Source organism: Rhincodon typus, chromosome 22, assembly GCF_021869965.1.
Source record: "Rhincodon typus isolate 14 chromosome 22, sRhiTyp1.1, whole genome shotgun sequence".
In the NCBI taxonomy this organism is placed as follows: domain Eukaryota; kingdom Metazoa; phylum Chordata; class Chondrichthyes; order Orectolobiformes; family Rhincodontidae; genus Rhincodon; species Rhincodon typus.
In genome coordinates, this window is record NC_063353.1 from 7,838,786 (window position 1) to 7,855,398 (window position 16,613).

At 42.0% G+C, this 16,613-nt stretch overlaps 1 protein-coding gene across 1 annotated transcript in view; it reads right to left on the bottom strand.

Annotated features, from left to right (window-relative positions):
• Window positions 1-16,072, bottom strand: part of LOC109926426 (solute carrier organic anion transporter family member 1C1-like) — a 32,606-nt gene extending 16,534 nt beyond the window's left edge. Inside the window, exons 1-8 of the mRNA XM_048610545.1 lie at window positions 15,965-16,072; window positions 15,707-15,859; window positions 15,526-15,624; window positions 12,974-13,216; window positions 9,992-10,156; window positions 7,423-7,618; window positions 4,607-4,772; window positions 792-970 (exon numbers count right to left, since the gene is read on the bottom strand). Of these exons, the coding sequence (XP_048466502.1) occupies window positions 792-970; window positions 4,607-4,772; window positions 7,423-7,618; window positions 9,992-10,156; window positions 12,974-13,216; window positions 15,526-15,624; window positions 15,707-15,859; window positions 15,965-16,034 (1,271 nt within the window). The 5' untranslated portion in view covers window positions 16,035-16,072. The remainder of the gene's footprint in view (window positions 1-791; window positions 971-4,606; window positions 4,773-7,422; window positions 7,619-9,991; window positions 10,157-12,973; window positions 13,217-15,525; window positions 15,625-15,706; window positions 15,860-15,964) is intronic.
• Window positions 16,073-16,613: the final 541 nt, after the last annotated feature.

The following is a 16,613-nucleotide window of genomic DNA, read 5'->3' on the forward strand; positions in this document are numbered from 1 at the left end:
GGCTGAGAGAGAGGGGGGCAAGGGGGTGTGGGGGATGAGGGGTGGGCGCAAGAGAGGGTGGTGAGGGGTGTGCGAGGGGGAGGGTGAGGGGGGCAAAAGAGAGTGGGGCGAGAGAGAGGGGGAAAGGAGAGAGAGAGGGAGAGACTGTACGAGAGTTAACTTCACAGTTCAATGATAAATCAAACATGCTAATGAATGGTCATCATCATAGAATCATAAAATCCCTGCAGTGTGGAAACAGGCCATTTGGCCCATCACGTCCATCTGGTCCACCAAACAGCATCCCATTCAGACCCACCCCCAACCCTATCCTTGTAACCTTGCATTTCCCATGGCTAATCCCTGGAGACTATGGGCAATTTAGCATAGCCAATCCACCCTAACCTGCACATCTTTGGACTGTGGGAGGAAACCGGAGCATCCGGAGAAAACCCACGCAGATATGGGGAGAAAGTGCCAACTCCACACTGAGAATTAGCCTTAATTTTGTCCTTCTCTCTGCACATATGCTTCCTCTGTTCAGAGTTTTGGTTTTGATTTCAATTCCAGCATCTGCAGTATGCTGTCAAACGTAAAATGGTGTGAAGAATTTTTTGAATTGCTTGGAATAAGTGGGACTTCTAACACATTATAAACAGCCTTTGTAATTGACTTCCAGGGTGTTTGCAAATGGTTAGTACTGGTTTGGAAGAATAAATGGCTGTCTCCCTTAACCATGGTGAGTAACAGTTGTGGCAACTGTACAGAAGCTAGAGACGACAGGACTTGCTCAAGTTGCAGAGAAACTTTACCTGAGTAATATCATGAAACTAGGAACTGCTCCAAAACTAAAAGTTAAAGCTGTGAGCACAGTGACAGCCATGAAGTAGCGGAAAGATTTTTCACAATCATCTCCCCTTGCGCACTGCCCCAGGTGGCTGGAGGAATTCCCAGCAGTCAATGGAGAAATGCAGCTGCAGTTGTGGAAAACCTGCATGGGTGGGAAAAGAAACAAAGGGACAAAGCCCCATAGAGTCAGTCTGGATTCACAAGGAGCTTATAACATTTCTGTCTGTCATATTGTAAACGTTTGAAGGATTAAAGGCAAAATCTTCTTCAAGAAAGCATTGGGGTCCAAGGCAAATGTGGAAATATTTTCTGTTCTACACTAACATTCATCAGGTTCCATGAATTGGGTCAGTTTAGTTTGGTACAATGGCAACACTTTGCAAATTGATGAATCTGCAAATTCACCAAAGATCCTCAAACAGCACCTTCCGAACCCACGGCCACTTTCATCTGGAAGGACAAAGGCAGCAGTTACATAAGAACATCATCGCCTTCAACTTCCTCTCCAAGTCAGTCATCATCCTGACTTGGAACTATATCACCATTCCTTCACTGTCGCTGGGACAAAATCCTGGAATTCCCTCCCTAAAGGCATTGCAGGTCAACCCACAGCACATGGACTGCAGCGGTTCAAGAAGGCAGCTCACCACCACCTTCTCAAGGACAACTAGGAATGGACAGTAAATGTTGGCCAGCCAGCAACGCCCTCATTCGACAAATGAATAAAAAAAATTAACTAATACCCACAGATACCCTACCTCAGTGCAGTGGGTTCAAAACAGACTGGTCAAGGAGGAGGCAGAGTCAAAATTGCCTCAGGCTTTGGTCCAAAGTTACAAAATTTGTTATACTTTAATTCTAAGTACTGCTGTACATGGTAGTCATAGATATAACAATCTTTGATCTTAGAGTTGCATTAAAAATTAATCTGTCTTCTTCATACATTCATATCCATATGCTATCTCATTCCCAAAGTGCTACTGATGCCTGGAGAGGTTCAGCTGTGTGACATCATCAAAAGGTTGCTCCAGGTCCCTGAAGGCCTTACACAACAAGTATCAGATGCTCTTGCATATTCTTATCAGCAAGGAAGCCTAAAAAATACATTTATAAATTTACTTCTTGGGGCTGAGCTCTGCCCTGAACTATCACTTACTCCCTCTCTGGTTTCAACTTGAAATTTGCTGTTCAAGGTATAATAACATTGTCAAACAAAACCTACATATTTAAGAATTTGACCTTGGTACAGGAAATCCACAAGAAAGTATCAAAGAGCAACTTCATATAACAGTTTGAAGGAAGCAGGACTGGCAAGATGAGGTGTGGTTGGAGGCACAGGTAAGGCAAGGGCATAGCTACCACTCATCATGTTTATTGTCCTGTGCCCAGTTTTGACCCGTTACTCAAACTGGGCTCCTTGTCTCTGAAAGTTTTTTTTGAACTTATCATACTTGCAGCACAGCCTGTGCCCTCTAGTTTCTTACTCTTCTGGACAAAATAAAAAGAAAATTGGTCATAGTTCCAATCATTCCTTTAGAATTTCTAGAAACAGCAGTCGTATCACCTTCTTTGTACTGCTGAGGCCATGTAAAACGTTGGCCAGACAGCATTTGGAAAATTGTGAGCAGTTTTGGGCCCCGTATCTAAGGAAGGATGTGCTGACGTTGGAGGGAGTCTAGAGGAGTTTGACAAGAATTATCCTGGGGATGAAAGGCAAATCATATGAAGAGCAATTGAGGGCTCTGCGTATGCAGAAGAATGTGGGGGTGGGGGGAGGTGGTCATTGGCAGAGGGATCTGATTGCAACTTACAGCGTACTGAAAGGCACAGATAGCATGGATGTGGAGAAGATGTTTCCACTAGTAGGAGAGACTAGGACTCGAGGGCAAAGCCTCAGAGTAAAGGGGCGACCCTTTAGAACTGAGATGAGGAGGAATTTCTTCAGTCAAAGAATAATGAACCTGTGGAATTCATTGCTGCAGAGGGCTGTGGAGGCCAAGTCATTGAATGTATTTGAGACAGAGATGGATAGGTTCTTGATTGATTAGTATCAAAGACTACGGGGAGAAGGCTGGAGAATGGGGTTTAGAAACAGCCATGATCAAATGGCCTTACTTCTGCTCCTATACCATATGGTCTTAAGGTACCACTGCTGCAGTGTTCAGTTGTTCATTGTTTCACGATGTGTGCCTGGCAAGAGTGGGGAGTGTGTGACTTGAGGACCCTGAGATGGGCAGTCAGCATTACCTAGAAGAACGGGAGATGTGAGTGCCTCTGACCAAGTGGTTTATTTCTGCTCCTATTTCATATGTTTGCATGTTCACTGTATGTGAATAGCCTGGGTACGGTTACTGAAAAAGACATGAAATTGTGGGCAAACAGTTGAAAATTTGACAGTAAACACTTAAAGCATTCAATGAAACTCTTATGTAGGCAATTAACCTGGGCTGTATAATCCCTGCATATCTCCAAGGCATAAAACACACCAGGAATGAGAACATACCCAAATCATAAAAACAGCATGTAATTCAATGTATAGATTCAATAATATTTGACCTGTTTATTGTGGATACAAAGTGGAGTATCAAGTACTAGTTCTGAAATTTGGACGATGGTAACTGAACTACAAATCATTGCATGTTACAATGATTCACTGTAATGTTAGTGCTCACTCTGCTATCATCGCTCAACTTGAAATATCAGCACGTGACACCCTCTGAACTGACTGGAAATATTTTGGTTAAGCCAACGCAGATCACAAGAGAGGGGACAGAGTGAACAAAAGCAGACTGTTTTCAATTGCCATGGAGTCAAGAAGAAGGGGACAAAGGACTAAAACAGAAGAAGAAATCTGTATGCAAAGAGATTTGGGAAGCTCTTGAATTTAATTGCAAGGTTTATAACTGAGGCAGAAACTATCAGTATCAAAGATGAGAATGTACAAACAGTTGAAAGAGAGCATATACAAGTGAAAATAGCAAATAAGTGCGGTTGGAATATGTTATCAGTGTTTGGGGTGTAAATGTTGACACAATTAATGCTGAGGTGCTGTTGTTGGACTGGGGTGGACAAGGTCAAAAATCACATGACATCAAGTTATTGTCCAACAGGAACAAAAACAGAAGTTGCTGGAAAAGCTCAGCAGGTCTGGACGCATCTGTGAAGAAAAAATCTGAGTTAACGTTCCGGGTCCGGTAAGGTTTATTTGAAAACACTAGCTTTCGGAGCACTACTCCCTCCTCAGGTTTAATGTGGAAGAGGAGGTATACCGACACAGAATTTATAAGCAGAAAGGTAACAGCCCTAAATATGGCTCGCTGACAGCCTCCTGTTGAATCTTTAATCAGACAGAAAGGAGACGCAGGTTTCTATTGATTAAAATGCAAATCCCAGAATTTCTTTCAACTTTGCCCTGAGATAATTAAAAGTTTTATCAATGTATACAAGCGGTGATATCTCAGGTCAGACAATGCATTTTAGGTGTGAGGCCTTGTTTCGAATCTGTCTGTGTTTTAACCTGCAGTCAGACTGGTTTATTTTTTTGAACAAAATAGAATGTATCTGCAAATACACAAACATCTTAGATGAAATACTTCACCCCATAGATTTATATGCGTGTGTGTGTGTGTGTGTGTGTGTGTGTGTGTTTGTGTGTGTGTGTGTGTGTGTGTGTTGGACTGTAACTTTGTGTGTGTGATTTTTGACCTTGATACAATTGGTTTGCCTGAATGGCCTGTTTCTGTTTTGTAACTGCAGTGTGGAAATCAAAGGCTCTTACCGTATTCTTCCCTGTTCCGGTAGACGTTGTGCAACCAGCGAGGCAGGGTGAAACAAACGTGACACCATTTCCAGCACAAACGGGCTCCCACTGTGTCAGTGAGCAGAAGCAGCCGGTATTACAATCATGATTCAGGCCACTTCCCTCGTAGGAGACCTGTGCAGAGCTGAGAAAACAAGGTTCATACAATCACACAGCAGAGGTAGTACTTAGCATGCCTATTGTACCAGTGGCACTCTCACTCACTGCTGCTCTTTCCCCATGATCTTACAAATTCTTTCCCCTTCAAGTATTTTTCTAATTATCTTCTGGAAGTTCCCATTAAATGCACTTTCAGCACCCTTTCAGGGAGTGCAGAACAGACTACTTGCTCTAGTTAATATCTCCTCATCTCACCTCTAATTCTTTTGCCAATTTACATTAATCATACAAACGCTACAGTGCGGAAGCAGGCCTTTTGGCTCACTGAGTCCACACCCACCCTCCAAACAGCATCCCATTCAGACTCAACCCTGTATTTTATCCCTGTAATCCCACATTTCCCATAGCTTACCCACCTAGCCTGCACATCCCTGGACACTGTGGACAATTTAGCGAGGAAACCCAGAGGTAGAATGTGCAAACTCCACACAGACAGTCGCGCGAGGTTGGAATCAAACCAGGATCCCTGGTGCTGTGAGGCAGCGGTGCTACCCACCTGAGGCACCGTGCCACCCCGAAATTAGAGATGGTTAGAAATAGTTTCTCCCTATTTTCTATCAAAGCCCCTCAATTTTCACAAGGTTGTAGTGAGAGGCATCTTGGATTAGTTAAGCAATTTTATGCAGCATACTGCCTCGGCCTTTTTTTAAAAATGGGAGGAGATTCCACTCGAGGCACCCTCAGAAATGCAGAGCTGGACTTCATTTTTGCTGTTCTTTTGTCGTACAGAGGTATCAGAGGAATGTAGATCGCACCCCCTTTTGCACAGCAGTCAGCTTCCGAAAGTTAAAAGTCCAGGCAGTCACTTTGACAGTTGCTGCCAAACCATATGTACATGAGGGAAGTGTGATGCAAGGGTATTGACAGGGTACTGTACCAGATTGGTTGGTGCCAGGTAAGGATGGTGGTGGGGGGTGGGGGGAGGTTATATTTGGGGGTTGGGTCTGGCAGAAGGATTAGCTCCCTGGTGAGTTTGTGAGATGTACATACATATGGGATCTGGTTAATAGTTACTCAGGACTTACATGACGCATTTAATAGGTCAACATCTTCCTTAATTATTATTTTACTGATTTTGTTGGAACCCTCCATTTAAAATCGGAGACACTCAGGTGCTGAGAAATTGCCCAGTGGGAAATTCAATTTCTTGGGCAGTTCCTTCGGAATATGCTCCATTGGGAATTCCATAGGGTCCCCCTGTGCATTGGAATAACAACTGTCTGGCCAGCAGAAAATCCAAGCTTTTGTTTCCTAACCTTCTTAAACGGGGGAAAACAAACACAAATTAATGAAGGCTACACCAGCAGAGACAGAGATAAAACAGACAGATAAATGTTAGGAAATCACAACGACAGAGGATAGATTTTGTTCTTTGAGCCTGGCTGACACTCAGACTTAATGTGCCTATTAAGAGGAGTGATGTGTGCAATTTTCCTGACTTGGATTATTTGTGTAGCCCGAGGTCTTGATCCAGCTCCTAGGGAACCATGAGATAGAAGCAATGGTGGAGCTGCAAGTTGGAAAGCAAAACATCTTGAAGACCTCAAAGCCAAGAATATCATTACTGATGACGTTTGTTTGGATTGCTGTTTTTTTTTTATTTTAAGCCACCTTTGGGATCCTTGCAGAACCTCCAGATCCACGAGGACCCTGGTCTAAAGCCTTCTACTCAAGGAGGAGGAAAACCAAGCATGCTGTCTCCTGCCTACTGAAAGTTCAGTCCCACTGAGCATAGTCCAAGGAGGGCTGGGAGAAGGGAAAGGTGATGGGAAGGAACGAGTCCCTCTGTGTCCAGTTCTGGTCACCCAGTTGTAGGAAGGATATTATTAAGCTGGAGAGGGTTCAGAAGAGATTTACCAGGATGTTGCCAGGTATGGAAGGTTTGAGTTACAAAGAAAGGCTGGATAGGCTGGGACATTTTTCACTGGAGTGCAGGGGGTTGGAGAGGAGACCTTACAGAAGTTTATAAAGTAATGAGCGGTAAGATAGAGTTAATGGTAGGTTAATGGTAGGGACTTTTCCCTCGGATGGGAGATTTCAAGACTAGGGGACACATTTTTAAGGTGAGAGGAGAGGCATTTAAAAAAGACACGCATGAGCAGCAATTTTGTTTTTACACAGAGGGTGGTTTGTGTGTGGAATGAACTTCGTGAGGAAGTGGTGGATGTGGGCACAGTTACAATGTTTAAAAGAATCTTAGATAAATACATGAATAGGAAAGCTTTGGAGGGATATGGGCCAGGAGCAGGAAGATGGGACTAGTTTAGTTTGGGATTATGTTCGGCATATACTGATTGGACTGAAGGGTCTGTTTCTGTGAAGTACGACTCTATGACTTTATAACACTGAAATTCTTTTAGTTACTGTGCTAACAGTAGCAGCAGACATCCTGGAAAAGGTAAAGTTGAGATACAAGTCGACAAATGAGATCCCAATGATGATTTTGGGCTCTGGTCTGCAATAGGGATTCCAAATGAATGAAGAATCAACAACACACAAAGTAATGCGGAATATTGTAAAACAGTGAAGTGATTCCTCTGCCAACATTTTCTTTTTTAAGTGTCACACAAAGGGATTCTGAATGATTGACAGCATCCAGGAAAATAGCTACTTACCCCTCATAAGAGACAGTTAAACCAGCCACTTGAGAGTTCTCACAGCCCATTGCAAAAAACAAAAGCGTCATTAACCAACCCAGAAGGCCACTTCCAAGGACTAACTTCGCTGCTTGAACAATATTCAATTTGAACTTTTTCATCACAAATCCTCCCAAGAAAAATCCAAGGCACACTGCAGGGATATTTATGAGACCTGGATGAGTAAAGAGAGTGAATCGTCAAAGCATTTCAGGTTGAATGAGTAAAATATACAGTCTTGTACTATATCACAAAAATAACAGGTTGCCTGTTTATAGAGGTTTATAAAATCATGAGGGGCTTTGATAAGATGAGTTGCCAAAGTCTTTTCCCCAGGGTAGGGGAGTTCAAAGCAAGAGGGCAAAGGTTTAAGGTCAGAGGGGAATGATTCAAAAGGGCCCTGAGGGGTAAGTTTTTCACACAGAGGGTGGTGCATGTATGAAGTGAGCTGCCACAGCAAGTGTTGGAAGTGGCTATGATTACAACATTTAAAAGGCATCCGGGCAGGTACATGAATAGGAAAGGTTTAGAGGGATATCGGCCAAGAGGGGCTAGTTCACTTTAGGAAACTTGGTCAGTATGGACAAGTTGGACTAAAGGGTCAGTCTCCGCGCTGTGTGTCTCTATGATTCAATTTAGCACTGACACAGAAGGAACTTCTTCACTTTAGCACATTGCCATTTCAATGCTAATATTTCTGTCCTAGTTTCAGATTTTCAGTATCTGCAGTATTTTGCCTTTACATGGGATATGTGGATTCAGCAGATGGATCCAAGCGATGAACAAGCATGATGGGCTGAACAAAGAGGTTTCATTCTCTGTAGCAGCCAACAGTTTCAGAGAAATTTTAGCTTTGAAGTAAATTCAAGGAACAGTGTACATTTTTTAAGATTTTCTATCTGACTTTATTACAAAATCCTTCTCTCTTCTCGTGTCTTATTGCTGCCCTGTCTCCACTTTATTTGCACCTTTTTCAGTATTTTAGCTCACTTTTCACTCCTCTGTCTCTCCAGAGTTCACTAAACATCCCGTTGCTGTTTCATACCACACTTCTCTCACAGCTCATTGTAAAAGTCATTTCTTTTCTCTGCCTAGTTTTGCAATGGAGTTCAGTTGCCCTGATTGCTACATGGTATCTATGCGAACGCTGCTTTCAAATGCAGATCTCTTTCCTCCTCCAACCCGTCTCTTCATTCTGCATTTCCTCCGTCCCCATCCCTCAATTTATATTACAGCACAAGTGCCCCTCAAACTGTGCAACCCTGGATCTAGGAGATTCTTACTGAGGAAGGAGAAGATGCGTGGGGGGAAGAGAGTGTGAGTGAGAGAGAGAGAATGAGAGAGGGAAGAGAGAGAGTGAGAGATAGGGAGAGAAGGTATAAATCCATCAAGACAAGACTAAAAGTCCCAGTCACCAATCCCGGTATTCCTTATATCATGCTCAGACTGCTCCCTGCTATTTTTAAATACACACATTTTCCCTCAATTTTTCAATGGCTCTTAACATTTCCAAGTGTGATTGAGGCTATACATGATTTCTCACATAGCTATTACTGTACTGTCACCTAGTGTCTAACTATGGCGCTGCCATTTACTGTTTAAACCTGGCTGTGAATGCCTATGATGCTATAGCGGTGCAAAGGACTATAAATGGATGTAGGGGAGGACATAAAATAAAATAACTTTGCAACCATTCATAACTTAAGGAGAAACTCCAGGATCCCATTTAAAGGTGCATTTTCCCCCACCATTGCTACATGCAAATAAGGCTGTATTCTTTTTAAAAATGTCTCTCTATGTTCATAAACATGGGGCTACTTTAATATTCATCATTCTGCAGGTCAGCACTGGAGTGATTAGTACCCTCTGCTTTATCTTGGTCATGTGTCAGGCTTAACATCTATACAATATTAAGCACGCACCTCCTCCGAAAGGGTGGAACCATGTTTACTTACCTGAGGGGCCTCGACTGCACTTTTGTGGGGCAAGTGAAGGAAATAGGGCAAGCTTTCAAACTGTCCATCCCACAATTGAACTAGCAAGTCCAGGAATGCGATGCCTTCCCTATCCATAACCCATACCAGGGAAGATTGCTGAAAATGGGCATGGGCGCAAACTTCCTTGAATCAGCAATTTTTTTTTGAAAGAAATGCTCATGAGTCACCCATCTTGGCAGAAACACAAGACTCTGTCCCTAAAAATCCATGTCACGCAATTGGCAACCCAACGTCTTCCTGCGGTGAACGTGAACAATTTGTGCCATGCAGATTGTGTCATTGAGAAAAGGGAGAAAAATAAAAGAAACCAGTCACTTCCCTACAGTGAGAAAAAGAAGAGCTGGAACAAGTTTCAGTTCCCAAAACTAATGCACAATAATCCCAGATGACCACTCATTCCATCATCGCTGTACTGACAAATGTCTTCTGCCATCTGGTTTAGCTATTGTCTCAAAGAAATCATGGACATTGGCCTTATCACATGCCACAATAAAAGGAATGGATTATGGGACATTGTTTGGCTTAGATATGTAGGCAACAGAAGTACAAACCGATGAGGAAGTTGGATCTCGATGCCGACTGTCCATACTGCTGCTCAATGAACTTGGGTTTAAAGGTCAACATGCCAATTAGAGAATTCATATGCATGACTACTGACACCAAGTACAGGACGAAGCAGCTGTTTGAGAACAGTGCTTTCAATGATGAAAAGAAGCCTGGAAATGCAACATAAAAATTGTCCGTGTTATTTTTGATCAGCCAGTGAATGGACTCTCTGTCAGCAAAGAACACATTAAATCGATCATTCACACTTTAGGAACTTATTTCAATTATTTTGCAGCTCATTGTCGTGGAGTTTTGTGCTTCCTGGGAAGTCACAGTCACAAGTATACCACTAAGCCCCGCAGGTTCGTCCCATAATTCAATCAGAACACAGCTGACCTTTCATATACATGACCAACAAAAGTAAATCCGCCTCGCTCTTAAAAAATTCCAATCAACCCACAATTCAGAGTCTTTTCAGTGAGGGAGTTCCATATTTCTACTACTCTTCGGATAAAAATGGTCTACTGACTTCACACGAAGGGGAGGCAATGGCCTAGTGGTATTATCACTGGACTGTTCATCCAGACTCCCAGTTAATGTTCTGGGGGCCTGGGTTTGAATCATACCGCCTATATGGTGGAATTTGAATTCAATTTTTTTTAAAATCTGGAATTAAGAGTCTAATGATGACCATGAACCCATTGTCAATTGTCAGAAGAAAAACCCCATCTGGTTCATTAATGTCCTTTAGGGAAGGAAACTGCCATCCTTACCTTGTCTGGCCTACATGTGACTCCAGACCCACAAGCAACGTGGTTGAATCTTAACTGCCCTCTGAGCAATTTGGGATGGACAAGAAATGCTGCCCTAGTTAGTGACGTCCTCATCCGAGGAATGAATAAAGAAAAACGAAACACCAAAATGATCTAATTCAAATCCTGTTTCTCTATCTACCCTATGAAGTCTTTATATAACTTGAAGCAGCTCTACTAAATTGCCTCTCAAACTCCTCAACTCAGGAGAATACCAGGCACAACACCCTTCATTTCAAACTATATATCATCCTGGTGAATATTCCAGAAGGGGTCTGACTTAACCTGATGCAACCAAATAATGACTTCGTCCCTTTTCTAATCCATCCCCACTTTAAAATAATGACAAAGTTACAACTGGCTCTATGATTATCAACTACTTTTAAACAAACTGAGCCACCCCTCACAGACAAAAACTAAAGCTCTCTACTACTCAACAACTGAAACTGTCGCTCCCCCTCAACTAATCAGTAACTCAAGCGTTCCTCTCCCAGCCCCCATTCTGCCGAAACTCAAATAATTAACACTTTTGCCTGCACAATGACTGAAATCTCTCCCCTCTGCTCAACAGCTCTTGCTGTTGCTCTGGCTAAAATTTTTCACTTGAGGATCACCCACAAAGTCCAAGGCATTAAAATGGGGTCACACCAAGAAATGGTTTCTGAATCACAACTCTAAACTTTAGCTCAATGCTTCAGACCATTGTTCAACAATGTGAGCAGAGCAAAATCTGTCTGAAAATATAATTACAAAGCATCACAAGAACTGGCCTTGGGAATCTTGTCAACAATGTCAGAAAATTAAATATGATTTTCCTCTTTGCTATCTCACATTGACTGCCCTTACCCAAGCTTGACATCTGCTCCCCACCCCCCGCCAAGTTTAACAATAAGAAAAATATGAAATCCTGGAAACTGTAACATGACAGTCGTCACTCATCAAGGTAATTCATTGATACATTAAAGCATGTAATCCTCAATCAGCTCTGATGGAAGAGTTGCCATTAATGTCATTAAGGTCATCAACGTGTAAATACTCTGATTAAATGTTAATTGATCTGCTGTTAATTTCTATGACATTTCCAGGTAAACTACTAATTTTCAAAATCGACATTTCTGAACATTTCAATAATTGAGGTTAAAACTGAAGTAGCCAAAAAATGCTTCTTCCCTAGATTTTGAATTGTTAAATTTTGCCATGACAAAATGACAATGAATGATGTCAGTAAGGAATTCCAAAGGTAAAAAAAGACATGAGCTCACTGTAATGAGTTTTCCTCAGCACCAGACTTGTAATTTTAATGAGGGAAATGGAGGTCTGCTCAGGGGAAATCTGATCTTAACATGTCACTACAGGTCAATGGAGACCCAAGTAATGGGGACAATATGCCACACTAGTGAGACATCAGTTCTGCAAGAGGGACGCTGGTTCTTCTGGTGTTCCCCTCATAGCAACCACCACGTTGATGAATGCTTACAATACACAGCAAGACCAGAATTTTAATCCTGACCTATCTCCCCACAACTCACACCTCACAGCATTCCCCATCCCCAAGTGGGCTTCCAAGAGCGGGTGAGGTTTGAAGTCAGGTGGCATGGAAGGACTATACACATTTGTCTCCACTGGAATTTTAACAGTGAACTAGACAGTGGGCAACCTATTTGTTACTGGTCACTTAAAGGCCTCATCCCATCACATTTTCGTCTCAGTCTCACCTTAGTGTTAGAAGCTTGTGAAACAAACCCCACCCACTCAGAGCAATTAACTAAAGCTGTTAGTCTCATGCAGTTTCCAAGAAGTGAACTGGGCAGAAGCACTATCTTTTGGATGTCATGTTAAATCAAAGCCCCATTTGACTCGTACTGAAACAGTGTAGTTGAGTTCTTCAGTTATCTTGGCTGATATATCTCCCTCTACCAATACTTTAAATAAATGATCTGGTCATTTATCTAATTGTTGTTTATGGGATAAAGCTACATGAAAATGGATCATTGGCTTGAACATAAAATACTCAATTGATTATAGATGTTTGAAATTATTCAAAGATAATTTTTAAATACATATTTGATTAATAGGAAAACACACATCATAATGAAAAAAATCCCAAAGGTAGCTTATTGATTGAAGCAATTGATAGATATGGTCGTAAAAATTAGTCGAATTTTTGAGACTCGCCCTGATCCACTTGTGAAATTTTTGGTTTCGGAACGTTCCTTGCAGGTTCACTTTGATCCAGTTTGAGGAAATCCATCTTTTCAGAGGCTTTGCCAAGTTCCTTTTTACTTGTCTCTCTGGGTATAGACTTTGGAAAGAACCAGAATGGTATGGAAAAAAGGAGCGAAAATGTGCCGGCAATTAGAAACCCAAGCCACCAGGCACCGACCCATCTTGCATCCTTTGACGTGATTGTAACTCTCTCTGGAAAACAGATGTTGAAGGGCATGTTATTCTGGAGATACTGTTACATTGTTCTATTATTCAAGGAAAATAAGGAACTGTACTGTAATGCATGTACATTTTGTATAGTCAGAATGCCATATTATTCACTGTTGCACAACAGTCAGTGTATCAAAGCAACGAGTGTTTTTCCACAGTATATAGCATAAAAACAGATCCTTTGGTCCAATACATGGGCGCCAACCAGTCACCTCAATCTGACCTAGTCCCATTTGCCAGCATTTGGTCCATTTCCCTTTAAAACCTTCCTACGCATGTACCGATCCAGACGCCTTTTAAATATTACAATTATACCAGCCTCCACCACTTCCTCTGGCAGCTCACTCCATACACACACCATACTCTGCGTGAACAATTTGCCCCCTCAGGTCCTTTTTAAATCATTCCCCTCTCACCTTAAACCTATGCTCTCTAGTTTTGGACTCCCCAACCCCAGGAAAAAGACCTTGGCTATTTACCCTATCCATGCCCCGATGATTTTATAAACCTCTATAAAGTCAACCCTCAGTTTCTGACACTCCGGGGAAAATAGCCCCAGCCTCTCCCTATAGCTCAAACCCTCCAGTCCCGGCAACATTCTTGTAAGTCTTTTCTGCACCCTCTCAAGTTGAAGAACATCTTTCCTATAGCAGGGAGACCGGAATTGTACACAGTATTCCGAAAGTGGCCTCACTATTGTCCTGTACAGCCACAACATGCATCATAGCTCCTATACTCAATGTTCTGACCAATGAAGGCAAGCATGCCAAATGTCTTCTTCACCACCCTGTCAACCTGCAACTCCACTTTCAAGGAACTACGTACCTGCACCCCACGTCTCTTTGTTCGACAATATTCCCCATTAACTGTATAAGTCCTACCCTGATTTGCCTTGCCAAAATACAACATCTCACATTTATCAAAACTAAACTCCATCTGCCACTCCTTGGCCCATCTGATGAAGGTCCCATTGTACTCTGAGATAATCTTCTTCAAAGTCCACTACACCAACCCTACATTTCTCATGGCTAATCCACCTAGCATACACATCCCTGGACACTATGGGCAATTTAGCATGCCCAATCCACCTAACGAGCACATCTTTGGACTGTGGGAGGAAACCAGGCCATGAGCAGAAATCCACGCAGACACAGGGAGAACATACAAACTCCACACAGTCACCCAAGCCTGGAATTGGACCCGTGTCCCTGGCACTATGAAGCAGCAGTGCTAACCACTGAGCCACCGTGTCACCCAAGATGGGGCATATTAAAAACCTTAATTATTTACATTGTTATAATATCACAGATTTGTTCATAATCTGGGTTTGATGCTTACTGAAGTCACTGGAAACTGCATACACACAATTGACAGAACAAACACGAATTAAAGCAAAACACTACAGATGCTGGAAGCTAGAAATAAAAACAGAAATTTCTGGAGAAATTCAGCAGATCTGTCAGTATTTGTACAGAGAGAAACAAAATTATTTTTTCAGCCCAAAGACTCTTCCTTGGAACTGAAGGTGACTGGAAAATAATCATTCTTATGCTGTTAAAGGGGAAGGAGGTATCAGTGGAATAGACAATGTGTATGTCCAGAGCAAAAGACAAAAGGGAGTGCTAATAGTGGTAAGGGAGAGATTGAGATCCAAAATAGGTGTTAATTGTTGTTTGAATAGGGGAAAAAGAACAGGTCAGATCTGCTAAGAGCAAGCAAAGATGAAAACAAGATGCAGGGGCTGGGGTGTGGGTGGTACGGTAATTAAAAGGGAGGACAGTTTCACACTCTGAAGTTGTTGAACTCAGTGCTGAAGTTTATTCTCACTTATTTACCCTCAAATGATTATATTCCTTAAGGTGGAGGTGCCAGTGTTGGACGGGGTGGAAAAAGTCAGAAGTTACACGACACCAGGTTATAGTCCAACAGGTTTATCTGAAATCACAAGCTTTCAGAGCTCTGGTCCTTCAGGTGAAGTGACTTCGACGCAGAGCTCCGAAAGCTTGTGATTTCAAATAAACTTGTGGGTCTATAAACTGGTGTCGTGTGACTTCTGACTACATTCCCTAAAGCATCCCCCTTGTAAGCAGATTACTTTTCCCTTCATAGCGACTCTTAAAGCCAGCTTCAATATGGCCCGTGAGCTGGCTTGCATTATACATGGACAGTAGATACTACACAGGAATATGAGGCTTTATATAATAATGGTCAGGTATGCACCACAGCCATTTTACCTGACAAACACCCAAATACAACAATGAGAAGGAAAAATCTCTTTAAAATTTCCTTACCTAAGTCAACAAATCCAATGTCAACAAACAGCTTGGCACAAAACGATCCCAATAAATATCCAAACAATGGGCCTATCAGGGCCACCGTATACAAAATTCCTAAAACACGACAAAAAAAATTTCTCAAAATGCTGTCTGAAAACTCACAATATTTGAGTTGTTCGTATCAACTTCACATTACCTATATAGAAAGAAGCATTTTCCTGTGTGGCAAAATCATCAAGATATGATATGCCCAGCGGTCCAGTCGGTGTTTCACCAATCCCCCGCAAAAGATTTCCGAGGAATACATATATCCACATGGAGGAACCTGCCACTTTTTCACAACCTGAAACTAAATGTCAGGCACGTCAGAAAACATTCTGTTTGTAACATGGTTCAAAATAGATCAATGATGTTCAACGTAATCCATTGGTGTATTTATCGGGAAGGAGCTTACCTGAAGGGCTTTCCTCAGGTGCTGTGGTTGTCAGATCTTTTGATGTGTTTGAGCACTGGGAGGTGATCATGGTCAAATTGCTTGAAAATGTAAGTGCGGTTTCATAGTCGTAACTGGAACAAGCAGAAGCGTTATCGGCTTAATGCATATGGCATGGATGATATGCATTAAGTGTATATGCAGTGAAAGCAAGACTGATGTTAGGAGAAATGTTTATGCTCCCAGTAAAGTTGCATTTAAAGGGAACAGAAACCTCACATAAATATAACACTCACTTATTATGCCATACACACCCAAATAGAGCATTCATGCGTTATATTATGATCTTTGTTGAAATAATGGAGAGGTTAGATGATGGCAGTTCAATTGATGTATATGCGGAATTTTAAAAAAACAATAAACTACAGCCTAATATACTGATTAGCAAAAATGATATCTGTAGAATTAAAGGGAGAGTGACTGCATGGATACAAAATTGGCTAAGGGACAGAAATCAGGCAGCATTGTTTTTCAGGAAGTATAGAGTGAGGACTACTCCTTTTGCTACATAATAATGTTTTGGCTTTGGATATACAGAGCATAATTTCAAAGCTTGTATTTGATATAAACTCACAAACCTTGAGGAAAGTCTTAAGCCCCAGGATGACAG